The sequence below is a fragment of the Arctopsyche grandis genome, chromosome 13 (assembly GCF_051622035.1).
Source record: "Arctopsyche grandis isolate Sample6627 chromosome 13, ASM5162203v2, whole genome shotgun sequence".
In the NCBI taxonomy this organism is placed as follows: domain Eukaryota; kingdom Metazoa; phylum Arthropoda; class Insecta; order Trichoptera; family Hydropsychidae; genus Arctopsyche; species Arctopsyche grandis.
In genome coordinates, this window is record NC_135367.1 from 22,066,157 (window position 1) to 22,086,072 (window position 19,916).

Here is a 19,916-nt window from a genome sequence, read left to right on the forward strand (position 1 = left end):
ATTACAAAATAGATATTGATAACATGTATAATTATTCACTGACATAACCCAACATGTAATAGTAATATTGGCATACTTCAATGATGCAGATGCGTAGTATTATTAAAATTATATAAAATATGCAATAAAAAAATGTACAAAATCTTTAGACTATACATACACGAGTGTTGGTCAGAAATATGTGTATTATCTATATGTATATATAAAAATGAATGTCTGTGTGTGTGTGTGTCTCGAATAGGCTGCCAAACCACTGAACCGATTACGATGAAACTTTCAGGATTTGTTGTGTGCATGTTCGGAAAGATTACTGTGAAAAAAAATGGGAAAAAACGGGAACGGAAACGGGAAAAACGGGAATGAGTGTCATTGCAACGCAATAATTTCAAATGTGTTCGCTACCTGCGTTTTTCCGACAAATGGGAACAGGAACGAAAACGGGAACGAGAACGGGAATTTCATGCGTTATTATGGCATTTCAACGGATGCCGGGGTTCAGCTAGTACATAAATATTTAAATTGAAGCAGCATCCGCTCAAAGATGATGACAAATCCTTCATAGATTCATACGAGTTGTCATCGTGGCTCTATTTTATTATTATAATTCGATAAGCAACTGAAAAAACTCGAGTGACCACTCGAACGGTTAATAAATCGTCAAGGAACACCACTCTAACGCATTCCGATCGCGACGCGTCAATTATTACCAACACTGGACAAATATACAAATCTATCAACGACTTAAAATTAAACAATAACGCTTTTATCCGAATTAAAAAAATACGTCAACGCACTCAAGGATTGGTGGCATCGAACGAGCGTTTTAAAGTCACAGCAAAATATAAGACCATGGGATAAAAAAAATACACAATCCTCAGCGTTCATCATAAACAATGAAAAGGCGCGCTTGTCCCCTCGGGGCGTTCGCGGTCTAATTTCGAACAAAAAGGCACCGAAAAAATTCGGCATAGATGAAAAAAATACGAATCGTACATTATAGTATGTGAGGTTTTATTTTTTTTGAAAAAAGGAGTAGAAAAATTTAGAGAATTCTGTAGTCGAAGGGATGATGAGGCGCTGGGGGTACCGAATATGTCTTCGGACATAAATCAACCCCATGGCGGCGGGGGCGACGGCAATAACTCTGGACGGACGGACGGATGGACGCAGCCAGATGCGGGAGAAAGTAAAATATTGCCAGGTAGGTATGTGTATGTGTGTGTAACAGGTAAATACGGGGAGAATTACCGAGCGTGCAGCTTCCTCTGGACTCTAATGTTGGGTATGGGTTCTTCTTCCAAACGAGGAATTTTCGTACAGGTAGTCTAGAAACGTGAAATTCTTCAAATTCTAACATTCTACCTTTATATCAATTTTTTATCAAGTTAATGCACCACTTAGACATAAATTTATAATGAAATCATAAACCTTCCCGATACGTCGAAAACATGTATGCTCGTTAATTTTTCAATGTGTAGTTTTATCAGGAAAGAATAGCAATATATTGAATTAAATATCTAAATATCAAATGCGTTTGAAATCCTCTGAATTGTAAACATCATTTTATCACTTCAGAAAGAAGCTCAAAATAGATTGAACCTAAAGTTGATAGTTTTTTTCATATCATCTATAAATGTAAAACTTGCTATATTTAAATGTTGGAAAATCGTAATTTTTTTGGGAGCTAATACATAGTATTCTGCAAAATTTCAAGTTCGTATTTTATTAGATTTTCTTACTAATTTTCCAACTGTTGCCACTGGAAAGGTTACCAACTAAGTAGAGCAAGTGTAAACACGTGCACAATGTATGTACAATATTTAATCAAACGAAGCATTCGTCCAAGTCGAACAAACACCTATGACAATAAACCGAAATTCGAACAAACCAAATTCCAAGGATTTCAAGTTCGTCCGAATCATTCTTTTTATTTTATATTATTTTTACTTTCGTTTTGTACATTACTCTTGTACGAGTTTCGGTCTACAGCTTAATATCTTATTTAGGTATCGTCCCCTATTCTTCACCACCTCACCTCACCTCACTCGTTCCCACCCCCCTCATCTCGCTTGTTTCTAAGGGACAGCCTGCGGGCCGCACGTGAGCACCCCTGGCGGGGTCGCGGCCTGCGACTGACAGGTCGGAAAATGAAACGCGCACCCTGATTGCGATACCCCTGTAGGTCGCGATACCCTTATGAGGGAACGAATCCCTTTGCCAGCGACTTTCCACCCAGACAAAAAGGAAAAATAAATAAAACATTCAAAAAGAAAAACCGAAATAATTTCAAAAACAACTCCATAAAGTAATACTTCAACTATCTAGATTCAATTCATTCTAATTGAAACAATTTCTATATGTTGTATAGATCAAATCGAGCGTGGTTAATCATATACGGGAGTAGATTGAAAGCTAACCCTTTTCCCTCATAAGGCTGTCCTACATCACCTTATTTGGGTTAATATTGAACGCAAGGCTAGCTAGAGTCACTGTGTTGGTGTTTGTATATATTGTCAATTTTCAGGTGCTTTCATTCAACAATATCAAAAATAAACAAACTTTGACTGTCATAATATTCTATAGTAGTTTTGTCGTAGAAATACCATTCGTGATGGTGCACAACAGTCGAATTTATTATAATATGTACTCTCCTAACAGCTGAATCGTCCAAAGATTACGCTTTATTATAATAATCAGTTGGCCAAATGACTTACAACCCAGTCCACAGTATTGCGTCAAATTATAATCCTGTAAATGTTCCTAATATCAGAAATGAAAAATTAAAAACTGATGTATTTATTTCCGCAATAAATAAAGTCATTATAATTTAAGCTGTATTGAATTGGATATACACTTAGGAAAAATTTTATATCCGCAAAAAAAATTTACACAATAAAATTTATTTCAATATTAAAGTTAAAGCAATGCGTAACGCCTTAAAAAATCGAATAAACAATTCGAATACGTCCAGGGATCGAACCGTGAACTGAATAATTTGACCATATGATCACGATATGACAAGCCAAAAGAAATACATAATGCAAAAAATTCAACTCAAATGCAACTACATACATACTCCCATACACGTTTATAGATGTAGCATACACATTTCGATTCTTCGTATATAACAATGAGTGCGAGATTAGCGGAAAAGAGCCGGCGGGGTCGTCGCGGGTCTGATTGGATCATCCATCACGGTATCGTCTCGTTCTCTTATTATTATATGGCCCAGCCGTCGCAGTGATGCGCCGATATACCTGTTTTTATCTGATGCTGAGCGCACTCGCATTTTTTTATATTTATTTTTTATTCATTATGTTATTTTCGATGTGTGTATGGCGAGATTAGCGCGGGCTCGAGTCAAAAGTTCACCGAACTGCGCGATCCGATCGACGCGAAAGGGTTAATGGTGTACACACACACACACACACACACATCTTGCGAGTTTTATAAATTATTCTAGAATTGAAAAGCGCACTTGGTCTTAAAAATAAGGCAACCCGGTAAGCTGTGGGCGTATGTTGTGATGTATAATAAATTAATTAGCCTGTGATTAGTCAGTTACGAGTTGAATTGTTATTTACCGCCGTTGCGGTTTATGATTTCGATACAATAATTATTATGGGTGGGATAATGCGGTAATTGCGAGATAAAACCGCGATATTTTATCGACGGCTATTACGTATTTAATTATCGGCCGATAAATAACGTACAAAGCTTAAACATACAGAAAACTTCTGAGAAAACCTTAAACTTATACATATATATCTACATATTATCTTGACGTTGCGTATTCAATATCTCAAAGTATGTATGTATACAGATATAAATTAAATCCATTCATTCCTTATAGTACGTCCGTCTAAAATGGGCAATGAAAGGCTTGGCTAGAAATCAATCATTTAATTGATTATTCTAAGCTAAATGATAATAATAAACAACTGGTTTAATACCTTTATCCGGAAATATCTTTATATTTTTATAGTGCATTGTAACAACATTCAAAACGAAAATGAATGTATGTGCAGAAATATTATGAGTAAAAACATAATAGCGAATATTTTATGAAAATAAATAAATAACATAATAAAACATTAACTGTCCAATAAATGTCTAAAAATTAAATCGGAAGAATCTGTAGGAAAAATTTTAGTCAAAATATTCTCAAATGTAAGACTACATATCTCATTTAACTTTCCATGTCAAATGAACCAGTCTATGTACAATAATTAATTATTATGATTATAATTTGCATACATATAGATATGCACATGTATATGTCATGTTCATGTCAAACGTCGTAATAGCGATACGTGGGATAACTTATCATGTCACTGTGACAAAAATTGCAGAATTGTAAATGCATATTAATATGCATACTTCTGAACTGTTTATATATGTATGTACATATACGTTTTATTTTTTTTCCTATTTAAGATATTATTTGAATGTCAAAATCAACACTATCTAAATACGTTTAAGTTGCACCGCAGGCAATTTTTAATATATTTGTATACTAGTGGTTTTACCCGGCTTCGCTCGGTATTTGTAATATAAACCGCTTAAAAATGGCTAATCTAAAAGTAAACAGTTGATTAAATTTATTTGAATAGTTTTATTTAATTTAAATTTAATTGAATATTCATTTGTTTTGTTTTTGTTATTAAATTAAACGTCACAGATTCTACGAACCAAAACTTACATACATACAAAGTCTCTTTCGAAATTATATATTAGATTATATATATGTACCTATATATGCAAATACTTTTGGTTAGATCGTCGACTTTAGAGAGTCTTTAATTAATATAATGTATTAGATGTTATCTAATTATTTTGGTATACGGTTTAATTATCATTGAAAGTATTCTATTAATATCAAGAAATACATACATGAATCTCTTGAACAAATAGTTGAACTTTCATTGAAAGTTTTAAAAAAATCTACAAGTTGTAGGTTTTCGTTTATTTTTTATTCAATCTTTGAATAGCAAAAAAATGAATAAGTACCTATGTATCTCAATACATTATCTATCTTTCATTATATAATATAAATTGTAAATATATTTATGAGCTCTTTTTCCTAGTATGCTGTACATTAACTTTCTAATAATATAACACTATGATTACTAACAAAATTAAATTAAAAATGTAAAATAGAAAATGATCAGTAGATCAGTAGCTATTTTTACATACATATCTACAAATATACCAGGAAGGCTTAACAGATAAACCCCAAATGCGCCTTCCTGGTCCACATAATTATTACATAGATACATGTAAATCTAAACAATATCTGACATCTATGGTCAGATATTACAAACATCGTATTAATACGATAAATAACGATGAATAACTTTCATGTAACAATACGAATTTTATATTCGATAAACAACCACAGAGACATCTATGTTGAACAATATGGCGAAACCTAAGATATAACAATAACTAAAGGTTCGCAACAGAAAATTGGGAAGGAAACGCCAATTTTACAGGAATCGTTTCAATGAAAATCAAAAAAATTGACAAATTCTGATAAGAAACGATCGACCTTGACAAACCAAGGTCTGGCCAATAGCGAGACTTAGCGGGAATCGAACTCGTAACATCAAGTACGAGATAATTCAACATTCACCACTAGAACACGCTACTGGTTAAAATAGATATAAGATATATTGTTATCATAATTTATTAATAATAATAAAAAGCATTTAAAATAAAAAATCAAAAGTAGCTTTGACTTTAATTTTCTGTATATTTTGCTCGTTGACAATGGACGATTTTTGAAAATAATTCGATATATGATTAGTATGTACATATTATACATATATGAAACATTTAGACATTGTATTGCCAAAACAAACAAATGACATTACTTTGAAAAGTTTCCATTCCAACCCGCTCTGATGGAGTACGAAATGGGTAACAAAATCGCATCAATAAATCAAATCAGGCAAATCATAACATATACGTATGCATGTATCATCGTAATGGGAAAGAAGCGATATGTATGTATGATAGTGCGCGAAGTGCATGGTGATATAGTGATATAAGATGGTGCGGCCGTCATCGGGCTTGTTCGGTCCACGTCGTAGTGGCGCGCGTCGTGCCGGCGTCGGTAGGCGTGCCTGTCGTTCGTCGCCATGACGACGGGGCGGCACGTGGCCAAACGAGTGGGGGGTGCGACAGAGACAGACCCATACCACTCGCTAGCTCTTCTCTCTCTTTCACTCACACCCGCCCGCTGCTCGATACTCGCCGGGCGAGCTTCGTCCGGTCAACAACTGTGTCTGAGCGCGGAGCGACGCATGTTTATCATTTCATATCATATACATATATCGGGTGGATGAAATTAGAAATATGTGCGGGGTGAGATGTATGGGGGGGTTCCTCAAAACAGAGATGAATGGAGGCGCTTATTGAGGCTTTCATCCAACAGCATATATGTAGATGGTGAATCTGACAAGTGTATATGATCATGTACATACTAGGGATCCCAATCGAATATTCGAGTATTCGAATTATTCGTCTGATTTTTCAGCCATTCGTTATTCGAATATTTCATTAACTATTCGAATATTATTCTTGTATATATAATTTTATAAATATAAATACGCAACATTAACATGAAAAGAGTGATGACGACGAAGCTGACGATTATGAAGAAAATTAAATATATAATGGGGATAATTGTGATAGATAATGAAAAAGATGAAATGTCTACATGTGAAGAAACAGATTTGTATTCATTAAATACGGAAATGTTTGAAGAAAATCACTTTCCGATCGATAATAATCTCTACAAAATTTTAGAAAACATCAGAAAAATAATACGAATATTTAAAAAGTCACCGGCGAAATATACATTTTTACAAGAAATCATAATGAATAAAGAAAATAAAAAATTGGTAAATTATTATTGGCTGTAAAAACGAGGTGGAATTTAATGGCAACTTAAATTTAATAAGACGATTAATTCAAATTTATGCTTGGTACATATGTAATTGCCTTTTTTTTAATTTTCGAATATATTCGAATATTCGAATAGCTCTTGATTTACTATTCGAATAGTTGAAGTCAACGAATATTTGGGATCCCTAGTACATACATATGATGTATTTAAAATATTTTTATTAATCGTACATTGCCGAATAAATAAACTGTTTTTTTTTTAATATCCACTTATGTATGGTATAATATTCAATAATATATAAGGAATATAAGGATCAAATTCAAAAATTATTGAAACGATTGTTTTAATTTAAAAATCATATTTTTATGATTTTATTTTATTTTCTATTTTTAGGTAATATTAAAAATAGTCTACTATGAAATTATCTTGTTTATCTATAGGTAATAATCAGTGGTGTAGTCGGACCAGGTAGCCGCCCTGGTACTTATTTTTGAGCCAAGTCGCCGCCCTGGCACTTTGATTGATGTAAACATTGTTATTAGAGTACAATTAAAAAATATTTTGGCTAATATTTCATATAAAATTTTGTATACCAAATATTGTGAGCAGACTCTCGTTGTAACATTTGATGACCACAACCGAATAGTAATCTAAGCATATTCAAATCTTAAATGAAATGTATGGGGTTTTTTTATCTAAAGCTACCCAAAACTTTGAAAGAAAACATTCTTTCAAATATTGACCATACACGCAATTGAGGATAAATAATGTGATTTTATCAGATGTGAAATGTATGTATGTAGAGCCGTTTCATATATTGATATCCACTTAATCGTATTGTAAAAGTGAGAAGAATAATCAAGCCATTCAAACGCTTTAAAATAGATACACACTCACTATGAATAAATTCTTACAATCTAAAATCATCGCCAGATTTTTTTCTCAATAATATACGAATAGCAAAAAAATAAAAAATACTGAAGTTCAACGCACCCGATCGGCGGCCAATTTATCTTCAATGCAAATGTATTTTTCACTGAAATTACAACAACGAAAGCTCTTGTAAGCCTACTGAGCGTATGATTTTATTTTATAATAAGTTCAAACGAAACGCAAGTTTTTCTTTATTATTCGCTTCAGAGCGAATGGCTTGTTGTTACACATAATATACACACGACTTTTTTAGTAACGCAATATTAGATCCATGTACAAAGAGTAAAAATTCTCTCGAAAGTCGCGAGCGTAAAATAAGAATGGATACTTGATTACTTTGTTAGAGCGTGTGTTGGCCGCATTATACCACATATATGTAGGTGTATGGGTTCGCACAATAACCGGGTATGTAGTATAAGAGAGTACGTACACAGGCAATAAAGCTAATGAAATGGCAAAAGTAATCTAAAGGCCACAAACTAACTCCGTCGGCTCGGACCAGCGACTCTCCAACTTTTCAGACGTGAGAAAATATTATGAAAAAGCAAAAATAGACTTACCAGGGTATTCGCCGGGACTTCCTAGAAAAACTGAAGAGTAAACCCTTCTCGCTACGTCGGGGGGTGATGACCATTCCCTTCTCGGACACCATTTTCCTGCAACAAGATAGAAGAAAAAATTCAATAAAAAATTCAAAGTAAAATTATCAAATGGCTTAAGGTGAAAACCTCCAGTAGGTATATCATATAATTGAACGTTACGAGTGAACTTTTGATACAAACCTATAATCAAAAGAGGCATTTCGTTCGTTCGTTCGTTCGAGACCAAACAGATATTATTCGACGATACCAAAGTGGTTATGTATAAAAAAAGCGCTTTTATTCTCCGTTGAGATCACAATAAAATAAAGACATACCCTTTTCGCATAAAATTTACAATCGAGGCGTGTATTATATATCTATATTAAAACAATGCATACTTACTTGAAGTTGCATTGGAGTACTTTTACCCTACCAATTTATTTACAAACTGAGTAACACAAATTGTACCTATACACATGTATGTGTATATTTTGATTTTAAATGGAATATTTTATATAATAATGTTTTAATCTACATATGTATGTTTCATCTAAGATATAGACATAAAATTAAAATAAATTAACACAATGTTTCCTTTTGCTTCATATACAAAACTAAGCCAGATTTAAACAATCAACCAATACGTAGAAACAAACAAAATAATCTAAAATTATAACACATATGAAAATGACTGTAATAATGTTCCAAAAATGTTGAAAAAAATCATATCAAATTAGACCCAAATTTAAACTTCAACTTTAAGTACATGCATATTCATGATATCAATTTTTCAAGAATATGTATGTAGGTCATAAAATTCAATGCTATATTTTTGAAACGGAATCAAATCATTTTATTCCGTAAGTAACTTGTCACTTTTGATGCACACTGTGCGTTTTATTCTCAGCCGCCGGCACTCATAAGTGTTACAAATTATTCGCCATACACTTAAGTCATGGATACAATTTTAAAATTAAATATTAATCAAATTTTACTGTGTATTGCATATTTTTCTACGTGCGAGATAAATAATAAATAAGAACCAGACGTACAATCTTCTAGCAATATCAAAACACGCATGAGACGTAAGCTCATAGGAATACATAAAACGAAAATTAAGCCCCCCATACAAACAATAAAAACGCATATATTCATTACTGTGGTTATTGTAACGTAAGACCCGTCGCCTCCCCATAAGAAAATATGATATGAAAATAAAAATGAAAGGAAATTCCGCGTCGGGAATAGATTACAATTTTTTTTCCTATACACCCCACCTATATACGAGTGCAGAGTGTCACACGAGGGGTGCGCTGAACCCCACTATCTTCCAGAAAAAAACTAAAAAAAAAAACAGCGTTAACTAGAACATCCTGGGAACCGAAAAAAATACACACGTAAAACATTTTTTTGAGGTTCAATATTATTGTGAAAGAAAGTGAAGCCGAAAGTAGAGTAAAGCGTTCGACGCGTATCTATCTACCTATCCCATGACACGCCTTATGGTTCGGAATAAATGAGAAAATTGTTAATGGTGTATGATATTGCTTTCTCCCCCATCTTCTCGCGACTCCCATCACCTTTTTAGCCATTATTTTCTCCGCGAATAGCTTCCTCACAGATCTGCCTAGGTGTTGTTGCTACATGGCACATAAAAACACGCTACATGCACATATACACGAAGAGGAACGTATCAAAGAGATTGAAACCGACCCTAACTGCATAATATAAAGTTTTAACAAATCGAAATTGATCATATCGCACAATAAAAAGGTCGCAGGTTACATAAAAATAAGACGAACTACTTCAATTGATTAAAAATGTCATAAATTGAATGAAAATATTTTAATTAATATAATAATCAAGAGCATAGGATCAAATAAGGTATGATATGATCATTTAAGTATTAAAATACAAAAAAAAGTGATCATTAACAAGCAAGATGCTGCAAAACATGACTTTAAAAGATAATTAAACTTTAATTGGTCTACTTATCAATGACTTTAATCTGCTAAAATTTAATGAATGTCTAAAATACTTGATAAAGGTCAGTTTTTGACCTATATTATTTATTTCGACTATTTTCCGTACTGTTTATATATTTTTTAAATATCTTAATATCCATATATTTTTAATAAATAGTTGTTTTAACATGTGACATTGAAAAAAATCAACAGTCCAATCACATTTGATGCTGTGTCAACTACAAAAAATCTCTTATTAAATAAACGAACCCGTTTATTTGCAACTTTGTCTGTATATTATATTAATCGATGCCATTTCGCACATATGTATAAATGAAAAAAAAAGAAAGAAGATCATTGCGAACTTTTCAGCCGCCAAAAGGGTGAATTGACCAACGTTATACCTGCGTTTTTTCATCCGCTTCGTCTCTCTCGAGATTACATATTTTCGCCGACGCGTTCCCACACTAAATCAACCCAGTCACAAACCATTTGTTTATAATCTTCACCATTATGGTTATTCTTCATCTCAGCGCGGTAACATCCTCATCCTCACTCTTCATATAAACGACGGCGAGGCACTCACCGAATATAACCTCAGGGGTTTTCAAACCGAAACGAAACATAACGGACAAAAAAAATATCAAATAAAATCGTCGGAGAAATATTCAAACGATGACTGCATCCTAGATGTGATATAAATTCATTTGAAATACTCGCGCAAAACTTTAGAACACCCTCTGAACCGTTTTTTTTTTATTTTTACGTTTGAAAGTCGCCCATAAATCATTTACTCTCGTTTTCTTGATTCTCAAACGCGGGGACGACACCTATACAGACCAAATATGGGTTTTTATGGCGGGTAGACACATCTCGGGAGCATTATCCTTTTATGGGGTGGGGGTATATTTTACTCCTGAACGATCGTTACATTTTAACCACACTGTAAAAATGTTTTTAGTGCCCTTTCCTTATTTGATTGGTTTTCATGTTTTGTCTCAACTTATATATAAATATATATATATGTATATACATACATGCACATAAAAATACTAATAGCATCACAACTGAATTTTAAATTAATATCTAATCTTCTTGGTAAATAAGTGAATAACACACCGTTTTAAGAAATTCGTTGAGTAATTAAAAAATAAATCACATATAATAAAGATGTAGGTTATGCTTTTAAAAATAATAAAAACACAGCGGGTAGTATCGAAAATTTTATCGAAAAGAACCTGGGTTGCTTTTCGACAAAAATGCCAAGAACTCCTTTGGCAGTAAAAACACGCACACACACACACACACGAGCGATTATTTTATCCCAATAATAAAAATCTGGCCGGACGTAAAAAGGCGCATTCCACCTACGGATCGGTCTCCGAAGACGAAAAGAAATAATATATTTATATAAAATAAATAAATAAAAAAAAAACACATAAGTTGTGAGAGAGATGAACGAAGGGGATCTCGACTCAAAAAACGCAGAAAAAAACCGCTCAGAGAAGAAGAGATACATAATGTACCGTCCCATCTCGGAGGCAAAACTCGGACCATGATTGGTCCATCTGACACAGCTGTAAATCATAAAGTCGGATGAATAAAAAAAAATGAAATAAAATACTTATATATATAAAAAAAACCAGTTCTCCAAGATTTCTTTCACCGCCGAGCTGCACCGAGCGTATTCCACATACACACAACAGAGTGATATATGTCGGACAAATGTGTAACCGACTCTCGGGCAACGAAAATTTGATACGTTTAGATTCTTTCGTGAGCGGATAAATAAATTTGTAACGCGATATAATTCAAATAAAACGACGCGCGAGTTGACGCGCGTGCAATGTTATGCACGCCGACGATTTAGCGGTTTTGATTGGCCCCGTCGCCGATAGATGGCGACACATGACGCGTATTAGATTGTGAAACAATTATTTTTTGACCGGTTTCTAGAGAGTTGCGGGAGGTCCTCCGCGTGCGGGAGCACTTGAGAAATCTCAAAAAGTCGAGTGGAGAAGGTCAAGAGCTGAGCCCTTAGATGTAGGATACAGTTCGTGTAATCCGATGACCGACAGGGGTATAGTGTTACCCCTGTGCGCTCGATGTATTATTATATTTACGAAAACGGTAAAACGAGCTTTAACATTCCACAGTCGAGTTTAAAATATGTGGCTGAGATTGTACAAAACGGTATATTTAAATAAAAAAATTATACAGCAAAATTTCGATATAAAGATCTTTGAAGTCTGACTTCACTATGTTTCAATAGAAAGCATAGCGTTCATAGTATATGTTTAGACTTGATCTTTAACTTTATATAAAAATAATAATTAATAATTATACATAGATATTTATTTTTATCAATTCCGACATTGTATATAAATTTTTAAATAAGAATATGAACGCTTATTTAATGAAATTAAATTATTTGTATATAGTATTCATTGATTGTTTGTATTCAATAAAAATTCAAAAAACAAATTCCGTATATAAAAATTGAGATGTTATTGTTTTGAAACGATCAAATTAATCAATACGCAAATAATTGCACTGAAGAGTGTACTTTAATACTAAAAATATCCTGTGATCAATGATATAGGTATATTAAAAGATAAATAAATACTTTGTAAATATTTAAGAAAATATCCGTTTACTTTGCAATACACAAATACATATATTTATTTTAAGGTCCTAAAAAAATTATGAAATATTTAAATCAAAACTTGCATACGGAAAACATCAAATGAATTCCAACATGTAGGTATATGAAATTATGGAAGATTTAATTTAATCGATTTATTTCATATCAACGTAATTTTAAGTTAAAAATTCCTATACAAATATAATAAAATTCTAATTGTACAGTCAAACAATACAAAATCGATATATTAACCGACGAAGAAAAATGAAAATACATCACAGATTTACAATATCAGTCAAATTTGACAGGCACGAAGGTCGCCAACCCTGACAATGAAAGACAGGACAGGCAGGGGTGGCAAATGCGTAGAAAGGGTACTATACTACAATACGTATACACACAGCAGTAGTACGCTCGAGTCGTCGCGAAGCGTGATAAACGAGCGGCGAAAAGGTTAACGACCACTGTACGTAAACACGCCGAGAGCCACACACATACATATATATGTATATGATATATAAATACATACACCGATATAAAAACAGAAATACATATTCGCAAAACGGACGGACGGACAGAAAGACGGACATGAAGATAAATGGTGCGCGCGCAACGCCACATCTTGTACTAGGTCACGGTCGCGTTCCCTGTTAGCTCTTCCTGCCACGATAAATTATTACAATTACGTCTGGAGTCTAGGAGCAGGGGGCTCGGGGGGGGGGGGTTGGGAGACCGCATAAATTATTACGTCATAGTCCTCCCCCCGCCCTGTGTTATAAATAACCCGGCTTTATAGTGGGACGTTTTTGTGACCGCAAAAGGAAAATGTCCCGTCGACTTAACCACCTCGCCGAATATTCTGTACAATTTTCCCCCCTGGTTTTTAGGTCTCGTTTTGTGTATAAAGACCATGTGGCCGGTTGTTTATGGTCGTTGGGTTATCTCAGTGGAAACAACAAGTGATTGCAATAAGCGCATCTTGCACAATTTGTACGGGATTATGTATATAGATGGCAGTAGGATGATGAAGAAACAGTCTAAACATTGTATGCATAGTGAATGTATAAAGTAGACTACCGAACATTTGAATCGTTTGGTATTAATTAGAGTTTATATCACAACACATTTTTAAACACGTTGAAAGACATGTTTACGAACTACTTGTGGCCTTTGTATAATACATATGTAAAAAATTTCAAACTACAATATAGAATCTGTAGATTTAGAAATTGGTCTATTTTCGTACAAAATTTCGGTCGCATATAATATAAGACAGTGAACTGGACGTCATAAGCTGTAAAAATTCATTTTGATGCGTATAAATAAATGGTTACGATCTTATTCCATTCAAATAACTGTCGTTTTAATTAATTTGATTTCATTCATTGATTTAAACATATACATATAAGTTGTCCACTTATGTATTATCTAAGCATTGATTAGAAATATTTCTACTGGTCATTTTTACTTTATATTTATAATTTAAGATGTATACGAATTTAAAATTAGTACTGATTGTCATTTCATAATACATAGATGGTTTGACACAATTATTATGTTGTAATGGTAACAATGTTTCTTGTGAATTTATATATGTATATATAAATATATATTTCTTATTCAGATTTATGGCTTAGACTTTCATTTCGTATTATGTTTTATAAAGGCATCGTAAACTATAAATCAATATGTATAATATATTATTTCGCAAGTATTAAGCAGATTATACATATTTAGTACGAGCAATGTGCGAAACAATTTGTTCCGTTTGATATTCTTCTAGAATTGAAAAACAATTCCAGGGTCGCGACACACTGACCCGCAAGCAATTCAGTAGAGAAGGGTTGAAGAAACATATCCAATTTAAAATTCTTATGGGTAAGTTTATATACTCAACGACGACATTTCAAAATCCTTCACGTAAAATATATTCTCGAATTTTGACCAGTTTCCGTAGCATCTGGTCGAGGCGAAGTTTATTTCGACGATCGGAATTTTAAATTTGAACCGAAAAAAGGTGAAAAAAAAACGAGGGAAAAAATAGGAAAATAAAAACAATATATTCAGGTGTTCGTTCCGCGGATTCTGTAATTTTTATTCTGACCGTCTGACATCGTGTGGAATTTGACCGTTTCGAAAATACGTCGAAAATACATAAAATATTCACCATAAAAATAAATAAATAAAATACGCAAATGCTCCCCAAATTCTATACAGTGAAATACAAAACTATTTTTTACACGTCAATTATATAAAAGGATACAAAATGTCTGAGTGAATAAAATTTTCTCTCACCTTCAAACGAATTTATATCAATGCAAATTTTCGAATGAAATTAAATTAAAAAAAAATTAATGTAACAGAGAAAAGGTTGTTTATAATTGACAAAAATCATTTAAAGCCATATTAAATTAAATATTATTATATTGAATAAATTAAAATTTATATACGAGTGCCAATTTTTTTAAGTATACATTTTGATCGTTCAAAAATTAAACACAAAGTCCAAAGTCACCGGTGTAAATTAGCCATAGTATTGCACAAACATTCCACAGTGTAATGCGATGCTTAAAAAAATATAAAAGCGACAAAAAAAAGCACCGGTTAAATAATATAAACATAAAGTGCGGAGCGTTATGGGGGATAAACGGAACGCGCGCGCACACAGAGAACGAGAGACGTTGAAACGTTTAAGGGAATTACGAGTAATTTAATTTCCCAAATTGAAAAGTTTTTGCCATAACATGGGTAAGTAAGTCTTCTTCTTCTTCCTCCTCCAAAAGAGCGTTTTCTTTTTATTAGTTTTCCGCGTGTTTGTGTATGTGTGCTCTTTCTCGAGGGTATTAAGTTGAGTGCAAGAGACGCCACCGTAAATGTCTCTCTCCTCGTACCACCCCATACACTCCTTTGTTTATATTTACACACTGCATTTCCACTTGAATTTATTAAAAACAACCTTTTAATTCTAATCTGGGTCATTTATATATATCTTCACCATCATCAATGACGTATAAAAGCATCCGCAACACTCCAATCCATTACTTTCATACACAACCTTCGACCATCATTTTCCATACATTTTCCAAGCGCTGATCCCCAAAAATATTCAATCTGCCTTCTTTGATGTATTAAAAACCTTCAAATTAGACATTATAATACTTCATATTGGCTAGGTATGTTTCTCTTTAATATCCTTATTCCTTTTAATTACTATAATCATTTATATATGAATACATACTTTTCTGCTTTATCTATGAATCATAACGAGTACCCGCTTTTTCTTCTAATTTCTTTTTTAAATTGCTATTAAGCTTACTTTCATGTTTTCAATCCACATAAATTATAATAAATAATATACGGTGTAATAAATTAAGAACCCGCCTGGTAGGATGACGTTTGACGTCTGACGTCTCAATCGTCGAACAATGCGACCCGTTTAAAAACACTCATTGAGGCCTCTCCTTCACTTTTGAGGTCTCAATGAGTACAAAATGTCCCCCCTCCACCCCCCCAGTCTGTGAGTACAATCGAGCCGACGCGTTATCGTTGATATTAATAATACGAAGGTACCGAAAAAAAACCGAGATTAAATAATATGCTTATTTGACTGTGTCTGAACGGTGTTTATCTGTCGACAAAAGGCGCCCCGGTTGCGGGGCCTTCATTACCGTACAGACGAATGACAAGTGTGCAAGTCATCGTCAGATCATTTTTCTCTGGTCCGTCTCTGTAAGCCGAGGAGCCGCCCCTGTCGACCGCCCCCCGCGTTGGCGCCCCGGCACGTCACTGCACTGTGTTGACCCGGTCACGTGTATATCGATTTCGGGACGGGGAACGCGCTTTAATTGATTTCAATTCGGCACTTGACAAGTTTCGATAGTGTAGACATGTTCGGAAGGATCTTCTGATTAGGTGGGAAATGTCCTTGATTCTAATATTTTTCCATTTTCATAAGACGAGTCAAATTTTTCATCAACTGAATGATTTTACTAATGCCGTAAATACGTGTTGATTTTTATATCAGAACGTAAGTACATACATACTTTAATAACAGTACATGAGGCAAATAGTAGATACCAACGTATGTAGATTTTAGATATTAAAAACTTGTACATACATAGTATGTACATATATCTATAATATTTTACTTATCATATTGGACAGGTTTTTAATTTATAGGTAACGAATTTAAATTGAATTAGTAATCTATTATTATAAAAATATTATATATTAGGTACTTTGACGAAGATTTTTTTTAAGGTAAAATATGCCCACTTTATCAATGTGAATTGTAAAATAAAATACGCGGTAAAATCAAAAAACTAAAATATATGTATAATAAAATAAATGATTCATTGTTAAAAATTTGCATGCAACTTTTGGTTAAATCTTTGGCACTCAATTCATAATGAAATTAATAAATTTCTTCCAGCTGTCTATTTTTACATTAGTTGAAAATAATGAGGATTATTGCATTTTTTCAAAAGAAAGAAAACCGCAAAAAGATCATCGAATTTAGAAGTTTGTCTCCAAATACATATATTATATAAAATGTTATCATAAAAGTACCTACATATTATATAATTTTCGCATACAGAATACTGTTATCTACATACGAGTTATTTAATAACCCTTCTAAATGGTTTGATACGAAAAAAATAAATAGGCAACGTAGTGGTCCATTGAAGCGACGTATCAAAAGCTATCAAAACAGACGTAAAAATACCGAGCCCTGGTAAACGTTAATCGTTATCACTTGAACGCAGATATTGAAGATTTCCTGAGAGGATGCGTTTCGTGTGCTGGAAAAATTTAACCCCTAAATTGCCAGCTTCCGGGCATGCTACGAAAGCAAGCGTAAACGACATAATAACACCAATCCCTCTTAAATATGTATATTTGTCCGTACACGCGTACGTACATATGTATGCACACGACGCGACAAACACTCGTTCAATGGCATAATAATAAAATCGACGAAAGCGTCATTTGCGTCAATTCGAAACCATCATATACATACATACATTTGACAAATATTAGAAACTTTTAAAACAATTGTCAGAGAAGAATAAAGTCGGGGTAAGAAAAAAAAAAAAACAAATGTTATTTGTAACGACCGTAAATCATCGACGCGACCGATTTACATAAATACATACAAGAAACGCCAACACGTTGACACCACGCGTGAATTATGCATTTTTTGGGACGCACTGTACTAACAAATCAGATTTTTTTCTATGCTGTTTAAAAAACAACAATCGGACCATTTTCGAGATCGAATAAACAAAAAGAGAGATTCTCTTCCGTGGTGAGAAAACGACATGGGATTAGTGACAGTGTGTGACAGCGCTAACCTTGACATTGAGGAGATGTGGGGTTGATTTTACCCACTGATATCAAACGTGACAGTTTGTAAACGACATGAGAGAACAAATAAAAGACATAAAGTAAAACCTTGACCCACATTATAAGCGTTTGGGAGCTCTTAAAAATTACAATCACAACAAAACGCACACTTTCGAATACATTTTGTTAGATAAGATTTACATTTAGAAGTAGTTTAATTTTAAAAGCACAAATTTACGACTGGACACATTTTTATTGCAAAAATCAATTACAGCAGATAAGATTTGCATAATATATGTATATGAAACTTTCACGATTCTATAGGTAACAATATAATAAAAAATAAAAGCAACATTGCTCTACGTATAGCGCCTACAAATGGTGCAACAATGAAACAAACCCGAACACGACTAAAACAATCAAAAACTTCAATGTAATTAGTATTACAATTAAAATGAAAGCTTTCAATAGAATTTGGCATAGTATTGTAAATGCTTTACATACGCCTGTCTAATATATCTCAATTTGTATAACGGAAGTGCCAGTTTAGTTGTACGTCAGATTTTTCCGGAAACGTGTAATATATGGACACATTTTACACTTGAAAATACGAACGAACACAGTATGCACGCATAAAAATGTATGCTTATCACAAAAAAGATTCATATCAATTTATTATAAAAAACAATTCTAGGAAACGTGTCGGAAACGACGATCTCCGAGATCTTACGTGGCCGTCTCACTAACCTTGACATTCGAAAAAGTAAAAATGGTACGATTTTCAGGAAATCGTCGAATCTAAATAATTCCGCGTTTAGAGATCTCGGCGGGATTTGAATTTCAAAATGGACCGAAAACGAATTCAAATTCTCCGTCTCTAACATTTGAAAATGCAAATGTCCGTCTGGGGCGAACGTTGTGTATACATAAAGGTAGCCTGCGAGAGCGACTAATGTAATCTTCGATTACGTATGTATATTATTTATTCGGTGGGTTTTCAATGTCGACACAAATCGCTTATGTAACTAGACGTGTGAAATTCTAAATCTCGTCGAAACAAACCGAAAAATCAGGGGGGACGCATGCTAAAGTATCAACTGAACAGGGCATCAAACACGTCAACGTACCATACGCCACATTGGCGAAATGATTTTTAATTCCTAACGCGCCGATTTAAATCTACGCTTTTCGTTTTAGATTTATAAAATAGACCATTTTGGAAATCTTCGAGAATTGTTTGATGAGTGTCGAAAAATTTTTAAGCCATGAATTTCAACAGTGGCCGTGGCATCAGACACTGATTCGCGCGATCGGCCGTTGCTCCCGCCGCGCCGACAATTGTCGACTAAATTGAACCAAATGGACCCTGATTCGGTCACCGCTTCAATTGGGTGCACAGGGTGACCCAAAATTGACAATAGGCACGGACTAAAATCGACGAGGACTTGAAATCACTCACTTGAAGCTCTAAAGAGCCAAAATGAATAAAAAAAACTCGCACTTATCCTTATTATCGTACTGTGTATACAACATGT

At 33.6% G+C, this 19,916-nt stretch overlaps 1 protein-coding gene across 1 annotated transcript in view; it reads right to left on the reverse strand.

Moving 5' to 3' along the window:
* The window catches only part of hth (Meis homeobox homothorax), a 473,716-nt gene that overhangs the window by 207,918 nt on the left and 245,882 nt on the right, over nucleotides 1-19,916 (reverse strand). Inside the window, exons 10-11 of the mRNA XM_077443725.1 lie at nucleotides 8,419-8,502; nucleotides 1,072-1,096 (exon numbers count right to left, since the gene is read on the reverse strand). Coding sequence (XP_077299851.1) covers nucleotides 1,072-1,096; nucleotides 8,419-8,502 — 109 coding nt within the window. The remainder of the gene's footprint in view (nucleotides 1-1,071; nucleotides 1,097-8,418; nucleotides 8,503-19,916) is intronic.